This window comes from Mytilus californianus, unplaced genomic scaffold (assembly GCF_021869535.1).
Source record: "Mytilus californianus isolate M0D057914Y unplaced genomic scaffold, xbMytCali1.0.p SCAF_1, whole genome shotgun sequence".
NCBI lineage: Eukaryota > Metazoa > Mollusca > Bivalvia > Mytilida > Mytilidae > Mytilus > Mytilus californianus.
This window is the reverse complement of record NW_026262581.1, coordinates 122652582-122675717: the sequence shown is the minus strand read 5'-3', so window position 1 is coordinate 122675717 and position 23136 is coordinate 122652582. Positions and strand designations below refer to the sequence as shown.

The window sequence follows — 23136 nt, the reverse complement described above, 5'->3', positions numbered from 1 at the left end:
TGTGCTCTTTATAATAAGGGGGGAGACACTTATTTAACATTGCCCTATGTGTTATGTATCTGATAGGTGCTCTTTATATTAAAGGGAAGAAACTTATTTTACATTGCCCCAAGTGTAATGTATCTGGTATGTGCTCTTTATAATAAGGGGGGAGAAACTTATTTAACATTGCCCTATGTGTTATGTATTTGATAGGTACTCTTTATAACAAAGGGAGGGAACTTATTCAACATTGCCCCATGTGTTATGTATCTGATAGGTGCTCTTTATAACAAGGGGAGGGAACTTATTTAACATTGCCCTATGTGTTATGTATCTGGGGCTCTTTTCACAAAAAATCTTACGACTAAAATTGAATGTAAGTTATACTGAAATGTTCATGACTTACGAGTGGTTTTACTTGCAAGATTTTTTGTGAAAAGAGTTGCTGATCTGTGCTCTTTATAATAAGGGGAGACACTTATTTAACATTGCCACATGTGTTATGTATCTGATATGTGCTCTTTATAATAAGGAGGAGACACTTATTTAACATTGCCCCATGTGTTATGTATCTGATATGTGCTCTTTATAATAAGGGGGGAGAAACTTATTTAACATTGCCCTATGTGTTATGTATCTGATATGTGCTCTTTATAATAAGGGGGGAGACACTTATTCAACATTGCCCCATGTGTTATGTATCTGATATGTGCTCTTTATAATAAAGGGGAGACACTTATTCAATATTGCCCTATGTGTTATGTATCTGATAGGTGCTCTCTATAATAAAGGGGAGAAACTTATTCAACATTGCCCTATGTGTTATGTACCTGATAGGTGCTCTTTATAATAAGGGGGGAGAAACTTATTTAACATTGCCCCACGTGTTATGTATCTGGTATGTGCACTTTATAATAAGGGGAAGAAACTTATTTAACATTGCGCCATGTGTTATGTATCTGAAAGGTGCTCTTTATAACAAGGGGGGAGAAACTTATTTTACATTGCCCTATGTGTTATGTATCTGGGGCTCTTTTCACAAAAAATCTTACGACTAAATTTGAATGTAAGTTATACTGAAATGTTCATGACTTGCAAGTAGTTTTACTCGTAAGATTTTTTGTGAAAAGAGTCGCTGATCTGTGCTCTTTTTAATAAGGGGGGAGAAACTTATTTAATATTTCCCCATGTGTTATGTATCAGATATGTGCTCTTTATAATAAGGGGGGAGGGGGAGAAACTTATTTAACATTGCCCTATGTGTTATGTTTCTGGGGCTCTTTTCACAAAAAATCTTATGACTAAATTTGAATGTAAGTTATACTGGAATGTTCATGACTTACGAGTGGTTTTACTCGTAAGATTTTTTGTGAAAAGAGTTGCTGATCTGTGCTCTTTATAATAAGGGGAGAGACACTTATTTAACATTGCCCCATGTGTTATGTATCTGATATGTGCTCTTTATAATAAGGGGGGAGAAACTTATTTAACATTGCCCTATGTGTTATGTATCTGATAGGTGCTCTTTATAACAAGGGGAGGGAACTTATTTAACATTGCCCCATGTGTTATGTATCTGATATGTGCTCTTTATAATAAGGGGGAGACACTTATTCAACATTGCCCTATGTGATATGTATCTGATATGAGCTCTTTATAATAAGGGGGAGAAACTTATTTAACATTGGCCCACGTGTTATATATCTGATATGTGGTCTTTATAATAAGGGGGAGACACTTATTTAACATTGCCCTATGTGTTATGTATCTGATAGGTGTTCTTTATAACAAGGGGGAGAAACTTATTTGACATTGCCCCATGTGTTATGTATCTAATAGGTGCCCTTTATAACAAAGGGAGGGAACTTATTTAACATCTCCCCATGTGTTATGTATCTGATAGGTGCTCTTTATAATAAGGGAGAGACACTTATTTGACATTGCCCTATGTGTTATGTATCTGATATGTGCCCTTTATAACAAGGGGAGGGAACTTATTTAACATTGCCCTATGTGTCATGTATCTGATAGGTGCTCTTTATAATTAGGGGGGAGAAACTTATTTAACATTGCCCATGTGTTATGTATCTGATAGGTGCTCTTTATAATAAGGGGAAGAAACCTATTTAACATTGCCCTATGTGTTATGTATGTGATAGGTGCTCTTTATAATAAGGGGAAGACACTTATTTAACATTGCCCTATGTGTTATGTATCTGATATGTGCTCTTTATAATAAGGGGGGGGGGAACTTATTTAACATTGCCCCAGGTTTTATGTATCTGATATGTGCTCTTTATAATAAGGGGGAGAAACTTATTTGACATTGCCCATGTGTTATGTATCTGTCTAAATTCATGAACCTTGTAAGTCTATGTTTATATATTTATGTTTTTGTTGATTGTAAGATCCCGTGTCAATAGTTGCCTTGCTAGAATGGGGGAAATTTTATACTATTTCTAACACCTTTTCAGAAAAGGAAAATCTGTTTTTCTAATATCTACAAACAAGAGGCTCATGAGAGCCTGATATCGCTCACCTGTAATTTCAGTTTCAGGCATTTGACTTATTTGTAGATCTTACTTTGCTGAACAATTTTGTCATTTACACTTTCTCTCTTTCTATAATAGTATTAAAGATAATTCATAACCCAAAACTGTAAAATTTCCAAAAAATTAACTATTTCTGGACAGTTACCTAACAATAAGTTGTCCTAATGGTCTGAAGATTACTTGACAGGTATATCTAAACCTGTTTAACACTTTCACCTATGTCAGTTTTGCTCTTACTGCTTTAGTTTTTGATATGAAAGCCAAAAACTTCATTTGACCCCTATGTTCTATTTTTAGAAACTGTCGCCATGTTTTTGAATGGATCAAATCCCCAAATACAATCTATAAACTAGATACCCTAAGGAACATTTAATTAAAGTTTTTAAGTTTTTGGCCAAGTAGTTTCAGAGAAGAAGATTTTTGAATAGACTTGCACAAAAAAATGTAAAAATAAACATTTCAAGGGCAATAACTCCTTAAGGAGTCAATTGACTTATTTGTAGATCCTACTTAGCTGAACATTTTTGCCATTTACACTTCCTCTCTATCTATTATAATATTAAAGATAACCAAAAACAGTAAAATTTCATAAAAATAAACTATTTCGGACAGTAACCCTACAATGGGTGGTCCAATTGGTCTGAAAATTTCAAAGCAGATAGATTTTGACTTATTCATCACTTTTACTCTTGTCACTTTTGCTCTAACTGGTATAGTTTTTGAGATAAAAGCCAAAAACTGCATTTGATCCCTATGTTCTATTTTTAGCCATGGCGGCCATGTTTGTTAATGGAGCAAAACTTTGGATACAATTTATAAACCAGTTACCCTAAGGAACATTCAGTTAAAGTTTAGAAGTATAAGGCCCAGTAGTTTCAGAGGAGAAGATTTTTAAATGTTAGCAAACATGATGAACAACTTGTGTAAAATTGTCTTTAAAGGGCAGTAACTCCTAAAGGGTTCAATTGACAATTTTGGTCATATTAAACTTTTTTGTAGATCTTACTTTGCTGAACATTTTTGCTGTTTACAGTTTATCTTTATCTTCAATAATATTCAAGATAATAACCAAAAACTGCAAAATTTTCTAAATATTACCAATTTAGTGGCAGCAACCCAACAATGGGTTGTTCGGTTTGTCTGAAAATTTCTGGGCCAATAGATCTTGACTTATTGAACATTTGAGCATTTGACCCCTATGTTCTATTTTTAGCCATGGCGGCCATGTTTGTTGATGGATCAAAACTACGTAAACAATTTATAAACTAGATACCCTAAGGAACATTCAGTTAAAAGTTTGAAGGTATTTGGCCCAGTAGTTTCAGAGGAGAAGAATCTTGAAATAGTTTAAGACTATGACGACGGCGCCAAGTGATGGCATAAGCTCACATGGGGTCCTTCGGGCCTGGTGAGCTTAAAAGGGAATATTACACATGTTCATTAATTATGGTTTAGCAAGCTATTAACATACATTGTATTCAATACTAATTTACTAAATTGAACATGCAACTTCAAGGCCCTCAAACAACTCATCACTTATTAAGTAGGAATATGTAACTCAATTTTCCTATGGTCTACACTATTTCTACCTTTCCCTCATATTTACCTGAACAGGAATGTTACATTGGCTCAATGATCTTATATATTCTATTAATACTGCTACTTTAAACTTATATTTTATCTCCTGAAATGAAAAAAGTACATGTTTAGTAAAAGATGAAATCTAAAATGAACCTTAAATATTGTAAGAACAATGAAATAACTTTAAAACACTGAGCTTAAGAATACCATGTCTTTAAAAATAAGTATTAGAGGTAACAAGTAGACAGGAATACTCCAGGAGGAGGTAAACAGGACAGTCAAAACCACCTACAGTTAACATTGTCTGAAGGAAATATTGCATCCTTATTTTATAACAAACTGCTTAACTTATGAATTGTAAATTTTACAAATGGTATCTTTATAAAATCAAGCATTCTGAGAGTATTGTATGGCAATACATAGTCCCCTATCAGTAAAGAATTCATTGTACTGAAACAAAATGCTAACTTGATCTATAACTTTGCATGGTGTAAACTATACAACAAATATCAAGTCAATATCTTCAAGCATGACAAAAAAAAGTGTGAAAAACTGATTATTTGAGTGAATTTTCTAAGTCCAAGAACCATAACTCTGCAAAAAATCATCAGACCGGAACATAATTCGAACTTGATCTGTAACTTGTCATGATAAAACTATATTCCAATTATTAAATCAATATCTTCAAGCATGACAAAAAAAAAAGTGTGGAAAACTGATTATTTGAGTAAACTTTCTAAGTCCAAGGACCATAACTCTGCACAAAATCATCAGACCGGAACATAATTCCAACCTTATCTGTAACTTGTCATGATAAAAGAATATATCAAATTTCAAATCAATATCTTTGTGAGATCTCAACCCTCCCCCTAAACCTCTAGCCAATGAGGAATAAACAAATACACAGCAATATGCATGGTTAAACTCAGTTTCAAAGAAGTTTGAGTCCAATATTAGAATAGGTTGATTTGATTTTGATTTTTTGTGTTTTAACGCCACTTTTAAGCACCGTTTTTGGGCTATTTCGAGGCGGCCAGTTTTTGTTGGTGGAGGAAGCCGGAGTGCCCCGGAGAAAACCACTGACCTTCGATAGGAAAACTGACAATCCTAGTCAACTAAGATTGGAGTCGAGTGCACCTGCACGAGCGGGGTTCGAACTCACAACCTCAGTGTTGACTGGCTAGTGATTACAGTAGTATTAGAATAGGAAACAGAAGAAATTAAGCAAAATGACAATGATCAACATAAATTAACAAAGGACTACTAGCAGTTACTGATGATGCCAGCTCACGTCCTCAATTAAACTGATCAAAAGATTATGTCTTCATCATAAGAAAATCAAGCACAATCCCTCCTGATAGGGGTTTAATGTCATGCCATCATAAATTATACAAGAAGAATATAACCTGTATCATGCCAACAACTGGTTTTAGAACAAATGTGTTTATTTCCAATGCTAAGACCCTATCAGTGAACCAATATTAATTCCAAAAGATGCCAGCTTTAATGACTTAAAAACAGTATCGTAACTATATCCCTTCTTTATAAGTCTGTTTAAAGGTTTGGTTAGCTTTTGAGGTGAATGAGTTGAAGGGGTCAAATTTAGTACCAAGTAACCATTGCTTTCAGTCTATACCTTGTATGTAAAGGATGGTACAATACCTCATTATCTTCAAATTCTGAGAATACATGAGTATACATTTCTGACTGGTCTACTATAACTTGTGCTTGGTTGAAATCAGGGGCAGGATTCTCACCAGCCTACAATTTACATAAATGTATGCAATATATACTATTTATATTGAATGCATCGAGCAATGACAGTATTTATGGCTTTGAGCTTTTATATTCTATTTCTAGAATTAATTTTTCAATCCCAGTCTTTTATGGTAATAATATTTACAAAGCAAACAAATCTGGGAATTGTCTTTCAAATCTTTTTTTAATAGCTTAATAAGCAACTTCAGAAAGCTTCTAATTCTATAATCGTTATTATATCCTTGTGTCTAGTTTTTTTTTTTCTGTCTTACAGCTCTGTACTTTATGCATTGCACAATATCATGTCTTTTTGCAATGTTCATGATATTTCTATACAAAATCTACTCAGAAATACAGAAATATTCTGTAACTTAAATCTATGTTATTGTCATCTATTATACTGTTAGGTATATCATAGGTACTTTTTCTTAACTGATATTTGTTTTTATGATCTTCTGAACTTTTTGCTTTTTCATTGATCAAAGTTAAATTGAAGAGTACCAAAAATTAGTTTAACCTGCATATGTCCATGTGCCTGTCCCAAGTCAAGTTTAGGACTAAATTAAATCTTTGTTCAAATGTTGAATTGTTAAGCACTCCACCTCAATTTGTATAGTTTGTGTGAAATTAATCTATTTATCAATATTCCATAACATTTTAATGTCCAGCCTACGATAGTAAGAGAGGCATAATGCTTTCTTGTCTGTGTAATGTGTTATGTGTGTGTCTGTCAGTTAGTCTATTTGTTCATCCCGGATCAAGTTATTGGTTTAGGTAGTTTACCATGAAGCTGTTGTCATATCAACTTGAAGCATAGCATGTATGTTCATTATGATGTAAATTAAAATAATATATGTCAATTAGGGTTTTGAACAACATTTTGCAGATCACTGAACATGACTGAAAGCGCAAACGGGGCATTGTGTCATATATATTTCTTTTTTGTTTTTATATTTCCAAAAATTTCAAATATTAACATAATATAAATTAATTTCAAATTAACAAATTTCAGCACATATACTGTAAACATACATATTAATCAACCTACCAGTATTAGCACATATACTGTAAACATACATATTAATCAACCTACCAGTATTAGCACATATACTGTAAACATACATATTAATCAACCTACCAGTATTAGTAATCAACCTACCAGTATTAGTAATCAACCTACCAGTATTAACACCTCTTTTTCTAAATGTTGTTGGTAAACTTTATTCAGCATATCTAATATTCTGGCTATTGTAGATAAATCAGCCTGTTGTCCTGGTTTTAACATTTCTCGACATACAGATAATATTACTGCTTTACTATCTTTTCGAAGTAATAAAAGTTTCATCAGACGACTCTGTAAAAAGGGAGATAACTGTCAAAGCTTGAGCCATTGTTAATATTGAGTGGATAAAACCTAACAACTTTGTCAATTGCTGATTACAAATTGTAATATGGTAAATGGTTGTCGAGAAATTGGTCATAAAAATATCTCTTGATATCGGTACGGTAAGTGAGGAGACCTAGTTGGGTTTGCATCGTTATTAGTTTTATCTATTCACAGAATATGAAATATCATCATCATGGTAACTGCGCCAGAGATAAATACTGATCAACAATCACAATAATAAACACACAGTAAAATCTATGTACATGTATAATAACCCTATTTTACAGTAAAATCTCTGTACATAAAATTGAGAATGGAAATGGGGAATGTGTCAAAGAGACAACAACCCGACCATAGAGCAGATGTTAACATGTATATTAACCCTTTTTTTGTTAATCTAATAAAAGTCATAATTTTAAAATTACAAATTCATTAGAGACAGAATTATCTATGCAAAATAATGGATATTGGGTGAAGTCTTTTAATAGTGCTTTGTTACTGCAGATATATTTGAAAGTAAAACACCCTTTTTCTGCAAACATACCTTGTCTGGTATCATTGTAACTAAAGGTTCTAACTTCAACTCTACATACCACAAACATCCTGTAAATGATAAATGTTTTCATTCTCAACAATATCATAGTCATTTATCATTGCTTTTTTAAAATCTACCCAATAGTAAGTGCGTTTGTATAAGTCATGATTTCCTTAGCACTTAATTTTGTCCCACAGTAGTTACTGTTTTGCAATTGTCATGGTTTACTACATACACTGGAATAAATTTTCAGGCCCTAAATTTTTTTTCTTACAAAAACTGATTCTAATTCTTTATAAAATTAAGATGTGGTATGATTGCCAATGAGATAACTTTCCACCAAAGACCAAATGACGTACAAGGTTAGCAACTATAGGTCACCGTACAGCCTTCAACAATGAGCAAAACCCATTATGCATAGCATGCTATAAAAGGCCATGAAATGCCTGGAAAAGTAAACCTTACATGCTAAATTCATATTCTTTAGGCTCTTCTGATTATATCACTCCCATGCATCTTTGAAAAAGTTTACCTAAAACATAATTTGCTATTCTCTTTGAGACCTTTTTTATGATATTATTTTCTGCTATATTTCAATTAGTAAATTTATATACTTTTAATCTACTATGATAGGATATTATACTTACCTAATTTAGCATCTATAACAATATTTGGCTGGAAAACTATCCAGTTGGCTGAATCTTGTCAACAGTAAAGGATATAAATGGCTGACATATTACATATCAAATAAAACTAGAGGTCAAAGGTTTTTTTTAATTCATTCTCTTATTTGTGTTACACCTATATGCAAAATATGACAAGTCTAATTCAAAAGACATCAAAATTCTGACCTAGGCTTCCCAGTATGAATCAAAAGATTGATTGATTGATTGTTGCTTGCTTAACATCCAGTGGCATTTATTCCATGCATTTTTCAGGACAAGAAACCTTTAACAACTAATAAAATAGGAAGGTTCTGCAAGGTAGACAGACAGGGGTTAAGGGCCAGAAATTTTGACTGCCACTGAAAATGATGTAATTTGGACAAGGAGCAGAAATTTAGCCTTATAACAGTTCAACAACATGGCCTTAAAGAGTTGTTGCTAGGGTTCTTTAATGTGCAGAGAGAGTGACATTCTCTCTACAGGAGGCATCATAGTTAAAGTCTCAATTTAAAATTGGCAAGGCTGCATAGTTGTACGTTCCACACAGCTAAACTGACAACCAACTTTGGCAAAGGTTATACTGTTGGAGGGGAGAAGACCAGGTGACCATATTTCTATACCTCAGAAACGCATGGGTTTTAGAATCAAAGAAGAACAACAATGCCAAAGGAAGAAATCAGGATAAACAATATGTTAACTTCCCTGAAGAGGGGACATAATTTTCTATCAAAGGATACATAATTCACAATTGTACTCCATCATTTTATTTTCTTGAACACAAAGAGCTACAAAATAAGATATGTGTAAATCATCATTGGAAAGAATAGGATTTCACTTTACTAACTAATTAAATAAACATATATTTGTCAAAAAGTGAAATCACTGTCTTTCAAATTTTAAATCACTCAATTTAATAAACATATCATTTTTTGTTAACATGAATAAGTCTACTTTATAGAAAAGTATCAATTTTGCATTTACAAACAGAATATATTCAAATCTTGTCACAAATAAAATAGCTTTATCAAAAAGTTTGGTATTTTTTTTTAAATTCAAAAAGAATGATCAGCTTATTTAATCTATTTTCTATGAAAATAAGAACATGACTATTCATGAACAGGTAAATCTCAACTAAAATGTAGAGCACACATGATGTTTGATTATAACATTGTGTTTATGAACACATACTTACACGGCAAAAGTAGCTTAAATGGTTTGAGAGGCAGTGGTGATACAACAGGATAATGATATTTGGCAAAACCATCGGTCTCTGTTTCTAATTGGGTATCAAATATAACAGATGTCTACAAAATATACATATGCATAAATGTCATTGATTGCTTTGTTTTGTCTGCTTAAAATTAATAAACAGCTGCGCCACGAGCGCATGATACGCCTGTCGTCTTGTGTGTGAGGTTTTATACAGTAATCATAAATCGTTTTTGAGATACGGTGTGACATGTGAAAACCCCCCTTTTTTTATAAAAAAAACAATCTCTAAAATAAAATTTTGAATCATCACCAAAAAGTATACAGATCTTTAGATTAATATAACTAAGAAGTGTGTAAAGTTTTAAGCAATAATCATAAATCGTTTTTGAGATACGGCGCAACATGTGAAAAAAACACCCCCTGTTTTAGTTACAAAGTCCCGTAACTCAAAAAGTTTTAATCTTATTTTCACCAAAAAGTATACAGATCGTTTGACCATCATAAGAAACAACTATGTTAAGTTTCTGAAATTTGGATAAGTCGTTCTCAAGTTACGGTGCGACATGTGGATGCCAGACAGACAGACAGACAGACAGACAGGACAGACGCCGGACATTTGTATACCATAATACGTCCAGTCAAAATTTTGACGGGCGTATAAAAAGGGAAGAGACAAATATTTCACGCATATGCAGGATGATAAAGCGTTAATGAGATAAAAAATATCCAGACTGACAACCAGGTTTGTATATGCTAACAAACAATGTAACAATTCACAGAAGGACAAATCACTTAACTCAGACATATTATTCTAATTCAGAGTCCACCAGTCTTTGCTCTTACTCCTATACGTTTCATGGTTGGCAGAGGAGCAGAAAATGTGACATAAAATGTATCTCGTTTAGATATTAGTGCACTTCAATAATACAACTAGTTTTTATTTTCTGAGATTCTAAATATCCTTTTGTTTAAAACTGCATTTAGACTGTACATGCTGAGGATGCTATAGCTTTTGCCTTGATATCTTCCAGAATGTAACAATCAGGAAAGATGAATTTACATATCATACCTTAGAAGCTTGATGATGGACCACTATTAAATTATCAGCAACATTTATAGCAAATCTTCCACTCATATCTAATCTTAAAACATCTGTTTTACGTGCTGGTGTGTCCCTAAAATAAAACAAATTGTACATTTGTATATTACACAACAAAAACATCGTCACTTAAACCTTGTTACATTTATTTTATAGCAAGTGTTCATCCTGATTTTTGAGATTCTCTGATTGTTTAATTTAAATTTAATTTAAATCTCCAAATGACTGCCATATTTAGTCCAAATTGGGTTCTATTTCTTATGTATAATTTTAAATGTTAAAATCCTAAAATTATGAAGACAAACATTTATTCAAATAAGCTCTGTGTGGGGGAAGGCCTCAACATACAAATTTGGGTACCCGGTACACACATTCAACAGAGGTTAAACCCCCTCTCCCCCATTCAAATATTGATTTTTACAAAATCCCTACCAATATATATATTTCGTTGGAATTTCATAACATATGTAAAATCTGTGCTACAGAGAGATGTCTGTTTGGCTGTGTGGGATGACAAAATATTCAGCCAAGTTATGTCAGAGTGGGGCCTTTAAATCTGATGCCACATTAAAGAACCATTGCAACATTTCTATGACCTGTTGCATTGCAAAATTTATGCCAGTATCCAGCATACCCTCATTTTTCAGTGGTATTTAAAATTCCCACCCTTTAATCACTTGGCAGATTAGTGGTATTTTTTTTCTCATCCTGAATATGCATGAGTAATTGCCACTAGAGGTTATCCAAACAACAATCCATCAAACTATAAGTCATCTTTATACCCTATATGGATTGTCTATATCTTCAAACTTTTGAAATATTGAACATTATACAATTAGGGAACACAGTTACCACCAACATTTTATTTTGATATGTCTCATATTCTGTAACTTTTGTTGCAATTGAGACAAAAATTTAAGTTTCAACTGATGAGTTAAATAGTCAATGAAAAAAATAATATGGCAGCAAACATGAGTTAGAAATACTTCTTATATTTCTTTACCCATTCTGCTGTATGAGCTTACTTTACTTGTGATGGATTGACTATTGCCTGCTAAACTATATGCATGGTAATTAAATTCAAAATACCTTGATATCTGGTACAATACAATTTCAGCTCCTTGTGATCCCGGTCTTGGTTGATGTCTGAGTATTACAATATATAACTGGTTATATCTGAAAGTAGAAATAAATGTGTCCTTTTTCAAATCAAATCAGAAAAGGTTACAAAATAAAAAAAGCTATAAAATTTTACAAATTTAAATCCAATGCCTAAATATCTCAGATTTGATGAATGACAAGTTGTTCTGTCTTAAATTGTATAAATTAAAGCTTTCCCATTGCAAAGCTCTAGAGGATGTTTGATGAAGATACTGTTGCTCTTCTGTGAATGAAAGCTCTTATCCGACCTTGACCATTTACTTCTAAATTTGTGGAGTTTAACTAGTTTAGTCCCAGTTACTTACATGGTTGCCATAGAAACATCTCTTTCCATTAAATTTGGTTTTGTCTGTTTTGGAACAACTGGAAGATCAACTTCAAACTTCGGCAATTTAATCACAGATCCTGCCTGTAAATCAATACATGTAATTCTTTGTCAAATAGTTTGTAATTAATACAGACTGAATATTTGATACCAATAAAAATTCGTAAGGGTTCCGCGGAACCCAGTGTCTCGCCTACTTTTGGTGTTAATCGCAGGCTCAACAAAAATGAGGAAAAAAATTAATAAAAATATTCCCCTCTATACTATGTTTTGATTGTAAGTAGCTTCTGTCCAAGTTTGGTAAAAATCCAGGATAATTTATGAATCTAATAAATGTTTTAAAAACTTAAACTGCAGAATGTATGTAATGTTGACTGGAAGAAAAACTAAGTCCATTTATAAGTAAAATACGGAAAAAATGGAACAAAATTTTATCAAAATTTCCTTCTAGATACTAGCTTTTGATCATAAACAAGCTTCTGTCCAAGTGTGGTAGAAATCCAGGATAGTTTAAGAAAGTTATTAAAATTTTAAAAACTTTAACCACAGAGTGAATGTAATGTTTCCTGGCAGAAAAACTAAGTCCATTTATAAGTAAAATACGGAAAAATGGAATTTTTTTTTTACAAAATTTACTTCTGGATACTATCTTATGATCATAAACAAGCTTCTTTCCAAGTTTGGTATAAATCCAGGATAGTTTAAGAAAGTTATTAAAATTTCAAAAACTTTAACCACAGAGTGAATGTAATGTTTCCTGGCAGAAAAACTAAGTCCATTTATAAGTAAAATACGGAAAAATGGAATTTTTTTTTTACAAAATTTACTTCTGGATACTATCTTATGATCATAAACAAGCTTCTGTCCAAGTTTGGTAGAAATCCAGGATAGTTTAAGAAAGTTATTAAAATTTTAAAAACTTTAACCACAGAGTGAATGTAATGTTAACTGGCAGAAAAACTAAGTCCACTTATAAGTAAAATACGGAAAAAATGGAATTTTTTTTTTACAAAATTTACTTTTGAATATAATCTTATGATCATAAACAAGCTTCTGTCCAAGTTTGGTAGAAATCCAGGAAAGTTTAAGAAAGTTATTAAAATTTCAAAAACTTTAACCACAGAGTGAATATTTGTGGACGCCGCCGACGGAATGTAGGATCGCTATGTCTCGCTTTTTCGACAAAAGTCGAAGGCTCGACAAAAATGTATGGTCTTTATCAACATCAGAGATCACTTTCATATCAGTCATGAATAGAATTCTGTATAACACCTCTAGTAAATCACCAAAAAATATTACATGCAATGATACCCACATTGATCACAGCAGGTATATTTTCTTTGAGAAATATATGATAACAAGAGGTTTCTAAGAGCGTGAATCACTCATCTGATCATTTTTGCTGTTAACAGTTTCTACCTACATGTATCTATTATAGTTTTCTAGATAATAGGCAAAAACAATAGCTCTGGGTGAGCTAATATGATATCAGTGCTTTAATTTCACTCTTGGACTAATATTGATGATGAAATGTAAAAACTTCCATATGACATTCTATTTGTATCAAATGTATACTGTGGATAAGTTGTATTCAATATCTTGAAAAAAAAATTTCTACATGTCATTCAGTACTTTTACTCTTGGGTTTAATTATAACTTTAAATGGTAATATCAAATTAAATGCCTATTTTTGTTTCATTTGCTATTGCATCAATATTTTAAATATGGAATCAGGGATTTTCTACAATTCACAAAAAAAGATTACAACCAATGAATAAAAGCATACTTTTTAAACTTCTTATTCTGTATTTAAATGATTTGATTTTTGGTGTTTTAACGCCACTTTTAAGCACCGCTTTTGGGCTATTTCGTGGCGGCCAGTTTTTATTGGTGGAGGAAGCCGGAGTGCCCGGAGAAAACCACGACCTTCAATAGGAAAAACTGACAATCCAAGTCAATTAAGATTGGAGTCGAGTGCACCCGCACAAGCGGGGTTCAAACTCACAACCTCAGTGTTGACTGGCTAGTGATTACAGTAGTAACTACTTAAACCACTCAGCCACTGAGGCCCCTTGTGTATTTAAATGAAGTGTATGTCTCTAGCCACAGATTACAAAAAGATTAAAAATTCTTATTACATCAAATGTATTCTTTAGTCATAATTTCTTTCTTTAGCAGAGTTCTTGAAACTTTTAAAATATATTCAATGTACTTACTCGAAAATAAAAAGGATTCAAGGTGTTGCTTAGGTTACCTGAGGCAATCAACAGTAAATTGCTTTCAGCCTACAAGAACAAAAAAAGATGTATCTTAAAATGTGTACTTTATCAATGTTTATAGCATATGTTTTATTCATAATAAAGTTATCTTTTGTGCCAAATAAAATTATAAACTATTGTCTGACAGGTTGAAAGTGTTTCTGTAGTGAGAAATTTGAGCCTGTGATTGTATTATTTTATTTATTCTTTCATGACTTCTAAAATGTATTAACATGCTCTATATCTCACCAACAAAAAAAGTACAGAGCTTCTAATCATATAGACTTTGTGGATTTGTCCCTGTAACATGATTTCAGAATATTTTCTGTGCAGACACATTAAAATAAATTTTCTAAATAATTTCCTCGATTTGATAGGGGTTTGATGTTTTATCAACAAAATCATACAAATTCTTTACTTACCAGCCATTTATGCCATACAACACTAACATTTATAGTCTTTAAACACTTGAGTGTCCGTCTTTCAGGGGTAACCTGTAAGTTAAATTCAAAATTAAATATAAAAGACAAACATTTTGCCCTGATCACAAACCATCAACAACCTTGTAGTGTCCAAACTCAGATGAGTCAAGGTAATTTCTCGTTCCTGGTAAAATTTCTGTTTAATCAATGCATTTAAACCTCTGACGAGTCATACTCGGTTGATTTGAATTCTCGGTTAAGTTGAGTAAATTTTATTGTCCCATCAATATAATATTAATGTAGATTGACCATGATGTCTCAATGTTCAAAAGTAAGAAATTTCGAAAAAAAAAAAAATTGAAAAAGAAATTCAAATTCAAATCAGATGCTTTTCTTGTGAAACCTCATTATTTTCATAAGCAATTAAAGCTGTGTATACATATTTGTTTGTATAACAGTTAAAATGACATGTTTATTTTGATCGGTAATTAACACCTTTGTTGATCGTCGAAGCGGAACTTTAACATATTTCACGACAAAATTGAATTTAAATAACCCAAGCAGAAATTAAATGAATCCTTAGAATAAAAATTCATTAATTGCAATAATTAAAAGGATTTAGACAACTACCATAAATTTGCAATAATTGAATGCAAAGTGAACGACCCTCATCAGTGATCTTTCATGACTTGTTTCGTTCTGTGAGTGATTCCATAATTCATATTGACCTGACCTTTGTAAATATTTCAGTATTAATTTTATTTGTGAATGTTTTGTATCTATACTTGTGTGTTAAGTTTCTATGATGGACCAAAAAATATGGAGCTTGAGTACACAATCATAAATTGTCATATAGAAAACTATAAAGAGCCTGTGTCATTCACATGCATCTTCAACAATGGCTACTTTTTTGTAAAAATCATCATGAAAGGGCAATAACAACAATAAGGAGTCGACTAACGATTTCCATCATTTTGACTTATTTGCAGATCTTGTCCTGCGAATCATTCTTCTTTTTAAAGTTTCTATCTACAGAATCTATTATAGTTTTTTATGATATTAAGCCAAAACGCAACAAACTGGTAAAAATCGTCATTAAAGGGCGAAAACTCCAATAAGCAGTTGTCTGACTATTTCAGCGATGTTAACTTATTTGTAGATCTTGTATTGCTAATCATTTGTCTTGATAATAGTTTCAAAATAATCGACAAAAATGAAAACAGTGGTTTTCAAGATACAGTGTAATAGACAAAACTTGCAGTTTACCCGTATCTTCTATATTTAGCCATGTCCGCCTTCTTAGTTGGCAGGCTGAAACATCAGACACATTTTTTTAAATTAGATACCCCAATAATCGTGGCCAAGTTTGATTAAATTTGGCCCTGTAGTTTCAGAGGAGAAGATTTTTGTAAAAGTTAACGACGATAGACAACAGATGACAACTATGGACGCCAAGTGATGAGAAAACCTTACTTGCCCTTTCAGCCAGGTGAGTTAAAAAGCACTGTTCAAAATATCTAGTATACACAAATCACTTTTTCTCAGTATTTCATGCATTCAAAATTTATATCAACACACTCGACCTCAGATAAGTTGAACCTCGGATAAGGCGAATACTTTCGTCAAGTCCCTTCAACTTTGACTTAAAGAGGTTCTACTGTATGTATATCTAATTGAATATTTATAGGTAATTTTGATATATGAACAAACTTTTATTTCTGCAATATGCAATTTTTGGTAGAAAGCTAATAAACTAGCAAATATCTGTCTCCATCTCAAGGTACACATATAGCAAGAACTGTAATCAGAGATACTGGTAATGATTTTCTTTTAAAGTTAATAGAGAATAATTATACACATGGCGAATAAAAGGAGATGTGGTTGTACATAATGAGACAGCAAACTGACAACAAAAAACAAACCAAAAGACATCTGGAGTTCAACATAGCCTTCAGCAAAACACAGGTGTTTATTGGCCTTTTGGCCAGTTGAGCTACAAATGGTATACTATTTTATGTATTCTCTATAGCAGTAGCTATTTTCACCAAAACTTATGAGAAAAATCTGTTGAAAGTCCTGTACAATTCAGTATTATTACCACCATTTTTTGCCAAAAGATTTTTATTTTGTGAACTTTGGACCTTCAGCCTCTCTGAAGAAATATCAAATGCAACAGGAACAAGTTTATTTGTATCTTTGCTTTATTTACCTGGTAAAATTCTATTCCGTGATCTGTTATAAAGCATATTTCATTAATTGCTGTCCACACAAATCCATTAATAATTGTAGACCTGCCCTACAAAATAGAACACATAGATACTGTAGACCTACCCTACAAAATGGAACACATACATACTGTAGAAATAATTTATGGAAGTTCATTACAATATGCTGTTTTTCTTTTGTCTGTGATAGAAAAAACTTAATTAATTTAATAAAGATTGTAAATAACCACCTTTTTATAATTTTACTGCTATTTAAGATAAAATTTTCAAACAATATAAAGCCTACCATTGGTAAAATCAACAATAAATCACAGTCTTACATGAATCATTTTTTAAAATTCTCATCAGTTAAACCTTACATAAAAAATTTTTTTATAAAAAGGAGACATCAGTGTAAGTACATTTGTAATTATTTCAAATTCACAAATGTCAAGATTCAAAAACATACCACTTGGGAGTCATAAAACTGAAAATAGTTTACTTTCCATCTTTAAGTATCACATGATGATAAATATCTAAACTTTATGAAATACATCTTAGCTTTGTTTTTCAAATGGCAGAGATTGTATTCACCAAATCAAATAGTATGATGGGTTATGGGAAAGTCAATGTTATGAAATTTGCTGAATGTTCAAGACATTATTGTAGATACTTATAGTGCGCAAATCAATTTACCAAGACAGAAGCTGACTTAATTTCTGAATTGGTTCATTCCATTTTTTTTATTTTAGACTTATCTTCATGTAAAACGATAATAAAGACAACAATACCCATCAATTACCCCATGGTAAGAGTTTAATCTGGTCGACATGTTTCGCCATCAAGCGTGGCGTCTTCAGGACAATATTACATATGAAATCAAACAGTGAAGTACAAATTTGGTGGTTCATGCGGTTCGCCGGAAGTAATGTTACAATAATGGTTGTTATCTTCATCTAGTATGAGATTCTACATGTTTCTATTTTTTTTATTTTTCATAGAACGTGCATTCATATACTCCATGAAATAATTCTTCAACACTTTTCTTGTGTTAAAAACCTATAATACTTATCCCATATAAACCGTTTAAATTCTACAGAAGTTTTCACATTATATTTAGTGGTCACAGAAAAATGCAAATTCAATAGGAAATGTTGTGCAAAGTAAAAATCCCGCATAAAATCACAGCTGTTCATGCACATGCATGTAATTCAAATATGAGTTATTGTTTAGGAAATTGATAAATTAAAGCTGTTAGTAATGTTGTCATATTTTTTATTTTTAGTAAACAGTCTCCTTGGCCATCTAACAAAGTCCCACTGACAATTCAATGATAGTATATGCTTTCACATGACAAGAAATTTCTCTGTGGAAATTTTAAATAATTGAGTAATCAAGTCAAAAGTCACTTACAAATTCATAAACCTGTAATACAAACACACTTAAATATAAGCACCCTTAAAGAAGATTTTTACTTTATTGGGTGAAAATGAATGTGTAGTTAAAAGTAGAATTCTTTGATGAAAAGTGGTACATGTATCCAGTACAACATGTATATGTAATTGAAGGGATGCCAACATAGGACATTCTAAAATCCCTTTCCCCATGTTTTGATATCACGTTTTTTGTTAACAACTGTATGATTAATACTCAATTTTATAAATTTTTATTTAAAATCTTTGTGAGGAACGTTTTAGAAGTTGTCTGAAACACCAACTCTGCACTAAATGGGTAGAATCATTATTCAAGAGCAATGACTCCTATAAGGAGTCCATTGAAGATTTGGGCCATGTTGTCTTATTTGTAGATAATGTAGATCCTGCAGATCATAACCCTTTTTTTACAGCCTCTCTTCATATATAATAGTTATTTAAGATAAAGCCAAAATCAAATATTTTTTTTAACTCCAATTAGGAGTCATCAGACAATTTTTGCTTACAACGGACTATAGATAGTTCAACTTTATTGCCTCCGCCAGATTTTCTCTACCAATATTGATTTTCAGATAATAGAGAATACCCCTTTGAAATTTTTTCTTTAGACTTGGCAGTTGTGCTGGTTAGCAGGCAAGAGTTCAGATAACTATTTTCAAGATAATAGAGAATACTTGCATTTTACTCCCTTTGTTCTGTTTTTAAGTCTTGGCAGCCATGCTGGTTGGCAGGTTAGATTATCAGTCACATTTTTAAACTGGACTGTTGGTTCCTATTTGCCCAGTAGTTTCAGAGGTGAAGATTTTTGTAAAAGTTAAAGGAAGGCTGACATCAAGTAATGAGAATAGCTCACACTGGCCCTTTGGACCTAATGAGCTTAAAAGTAAGCAATGTTTTGGAAAAAGTTTACCGACTGTGCGAGACCTTCATGGGTAGTAAAAGGTTGTTAAACACCACCCGTACAAAAAGTTTACATGGACTGAGAAGAGAAAAATGTTTACTAAAGTTTTACTTCTTTTTGTAAAAACAGTAATAGGTAATTCCAAATACACAATGTATTTAGTAATTGAACTTTATTAAACACAATGCCCATCTAATTCTTGATGTTAAGATGTTAAGTTCAGGCTAATTTCACTTCAAAAGTGTACAAAAATATGGAATACTGTGACTCAAAGGGTTATTCACATATACATGCCACTGACAAAGTAGGGGGAGGTGGTAAACTAATCCTTTTGTAGCACCAGCTCTTATATTTCATAACTACAAAAGGAATATTTTAATAGTTAAGAAATATGGTACCTTCTATTCACAATCTGCTTTGGAACCAGGCTTTACGAATCATTACTTAATACTTTCCCCCTAACCCCCCAAAAAAATAATAATTAGGATATCCCTATCTTCCACCAATGTATTTCTGTATATTGAACTTTTAGGGTACAGCCACCAGTACTTCTAGAGTGTGCAACAAAAGTGAGTAATAATGTCGTTATATTGTGTACAGGAAAACAGTTAGGCCAGCTTTAACAGCTTACAGCTTACCTTACATGTCTGTGAGTATTCTAACTGATCTGTTGTTCCATCAGGTGAAAAATTTATAAATTCCTGAAAGTAGTATTTTAAAGTATCACATATTTTACTGTTTAAATTGTGGACATAAAACAAGAGTTAACACACTAACTGTCTTGCCAGCTTTAATATTTGAATTATTCTATAGGACAACGAACTCTCAATCTGAGGCCAATTTCAATTGCAACTCGTGTGGTACACATATTTATGTAATGAAATCCCATACAAAGTATTTTCAACCCATCATGTATAACTGTACAACATGAGACAGCCCACCAAAGGATGAACATGATTTCAAAGCCATATGATTATTATTATATAATACGTATCAGAAGTATTTTGCCAACAGGCATACCAAACAATGTGGTCAATAATGTATAGTTAGTAGGGAACAGATCCAATCCTATAATTTAACTACTGGAGCACAAAATTGAGGTCAAGGCCATATGATATATTTATGACAAACCAACCAACATACCAACTTTTGCTGATCCAATGGTATCATATAGTTACTGGGCAACAGTCCTTATGCTGAAAACTATATCTGACCATGGAAACATGAAAATTAGGAGAAGGCCATATGCCACATGAGTTAGGACTACTTTTATTCCTCACAACCTGCCCACATACCAAATAACCAACATCCCCATTTCCCCATACATTTCAATTTTAAGAAGGGAATGCAGACCAATCTGAAACCTTTATTTTTGTCACTGAATATACATAGGTACAAATGTAGATCTTTGTCACTGTATATACATGATATACATAGGTACAAAAAAACTACAAATGTAGAGATTCTATTAATTTAAAATTTTCTATTTAAAAGAAATTATTTCTACCATGTCAATTTTTATGCATTCCCATATCCCACCATGTTTTCATTATCTCGCTTGAAGAAATTGACATTTGGTACGGGTCTATGGGAAGGCATATCAGTATGTTCTATATTATACAAGTACATAATATATTATTCATCATACTGCTCTAGCACAAATGATAGAAAGGAAACAATCAATAGTACATTGTACTTACAACTGATTTCTGTGATCTTTGTACACCTAGAATTCTTTTGTCCGCAGAAAATTTTATAGATAAAACATCTCCTCTGCTTTCCATTCTGTGAAAACAGGATTATCTTTCATATTGTTAAAACAGGAGTAAACATATAATATGGTTTTTCTGTTACAAATTTATTTCGTCTCCAATATTATCTAGAAGTGCATATTTATTCTCTGTAAAAAATGAGACATTATCCAGTGAAAATGGATGTTATCCACTAATACATGAATGCTACATTTTATGTACAATGCAATGCTTATACAAGTAGCCATCTATTCATATGGTCCAAGGACACAGTTATCGTCCTTTGGTTTTCGTTGTCTACGAATATAGTCCCTAGTGTGAACAGTGTATAACTTGCATTTTTTTTTGATACACTCTCCCAATTTATTTCTTGATATTTTATGCATGAAATATTAAGTAAGGGGATGAAATTGCACGTTAAAAAAATTTGGGTGCTGAATCTTTATGTTAAGTAGTGATTTGGTCTAGTTAAAAAAGGTCAAAAATTAGAATGTCTGAAGCTGTCAAACTGAATTTTAGCCCCTCTTAACACAGAATTGTCAATATTTTGAGTTAGAGCTGGTAGAAGTTTCTATAATTTTGATATTATTTGTATCAATAGTAGTACACAACACTGTAAAAATCTTTTTGAGATAGAGCAGGTGCGATTTTTTTAATTTGAATTTATTGTCTAAAAGAAATGCACTACGAAATAACTGTGTTCTCGGGCCATATGGTTACATATAATTGTACAATAAAACAACAAATGAGTTTTCTGTATTGAGGAGGTTACCAATATTGAATTAAAAATGCTCAAACACTCTGCTTGTTAAAAACAAGAATAAAATATAAGTGACTGTGAAGATTAAAAAATAGAAATTAAAGCACTGATATTCTGATCATATTATACCCCAATTTGTATGATATAGTTTGTTTTATGTACATTTACCCCATATCATTTTTACTTTAGTGACTACAGTATCAGACAATAATTTTACACAGTACAATATATAATCATGATAATATTTGCAAATTAAATTAAAATCAAGATTAGAAATTTTTTCAAATATAATGTACAACCTGAATGTAAGAGAGTTGCTATCTTTTGGTCCTTTAACCACCACTCCCATAGCTCCACAGGAACGTACTGCAAATACCTACAAGATACATTTAACAGTCAATAAAAATGTAATTATGCACAGCACAGGCTAAATTCATAGGTTCTTTTGCCTTTGATCAGTAAATGTTTTGCACGTAAACAAATGAAGAGTAATCTCTTCCAAGAAGATCATTTAACCCTGCATTCAACTTTATCTAGCTTTCCAAATTACATGGTGTTTTTTTAATTTCCCTGTTGAAGTGAGTGGTCATCTTGTTTGCATCTGTAATGTGCACTTTTTTTGTGTGATTTAGTTTTACAACATATGGTCTAGATTCTACATAGACAAAGGGGTGGATTGTTTGCATGTAAAACTGCTTTAACCCTACCACATTTGACACATTGTGCCTGTACCAAGTTAGGCTATATCTGGATCATGTGTTGTTTGTTTTGTTGTTGTTGTTTTGTCTTTGTTTGGAAGTCTGCTTTTTCTGAGGAGTTAAAGTTAGATGATGGTGGTTGTTCTGTTGTTACATTGTATGTCTAATGTCTTCAGGATTCCTGTTATCCTTTTCACATATTATTTTTTTTGACATAAATCAGAGGTTATTCAAATGTCACATTCATTTTTGTTTCCGCTGTTTTAGTAAAATATTCATGTTATTCACTGATATCCTCTGTTGTTAAAAATATCCATTGGCACAGACAACATTATAAAACATAATGAATAACTAAAGTAATTTTATCTATAAAACAGTCCCATACTTAGTTCATGTACAAATAAAAAGATTGATTGTTGTTTGCTTTAGTCCAGTGGCAAATATTTCGTGCA

At 32.0% G+C, this 23136-nt stretch overlaps 1 protein-coding gene across 1 annotated transcript in view; it reads right to left on the bottom strand.

Annotated features, from left to right (window-relative positions):
• Nucleotides 1-23136, bottom strand: part of LOC127712077 (regulator of MON1-CCZ1 complex-like) — a 32009-nt gene that overhangs the window by 5583 nt on the left and 3290 nt on the right. The window contains exons 2-17 of the mRNA XM_052218282.1: nt 22286-22362; nt 21176-21260; nt 20114-20176; nt 17147-17233; nt 14938-15009; nt 14474-14542; nt 12238-12341; nt 11861-11947; nt 10742-10847; nt 9653-9764; nt 9198-9245; nt 8443-8496; nt 7805-7863; nt 7054-7227; nt 5778-5876; nt 4141-4218 (exon numbers count right to left, since the gene is read on the bottom strand). Coding sequence (XP_052074242.1) covers nt 4141-4218; nt 5778-5876; nt 7054-7227; nt 7805-7863; nt 8443-8496; nt 9198-9245; nt 9653-9764; nt 10742-10847; nt 11861-11947; nt 12238-12341; nt 14474-14542; nt 14938-15009; nt 17147-17233; nt 20114-20176; nt 21176-21260; nt 22286-22362 — 1374 coding nt within the window. The remainder of the gene's footprint in view (nt 1-4140; nt 4219-5777; nt 5877-7053; nt 7228-7804; nt 7864-8442; nt 8497-9197; nt 9246-9652; nt 9765-10741; nt 10848-11860; nt 11948-12237; nt 12342-14473; nt 14543-14937; nt 15010-17146; nt 17234-20113; nt 20177-21175; nt 21261-22285; nt 22363-23136) is intronic.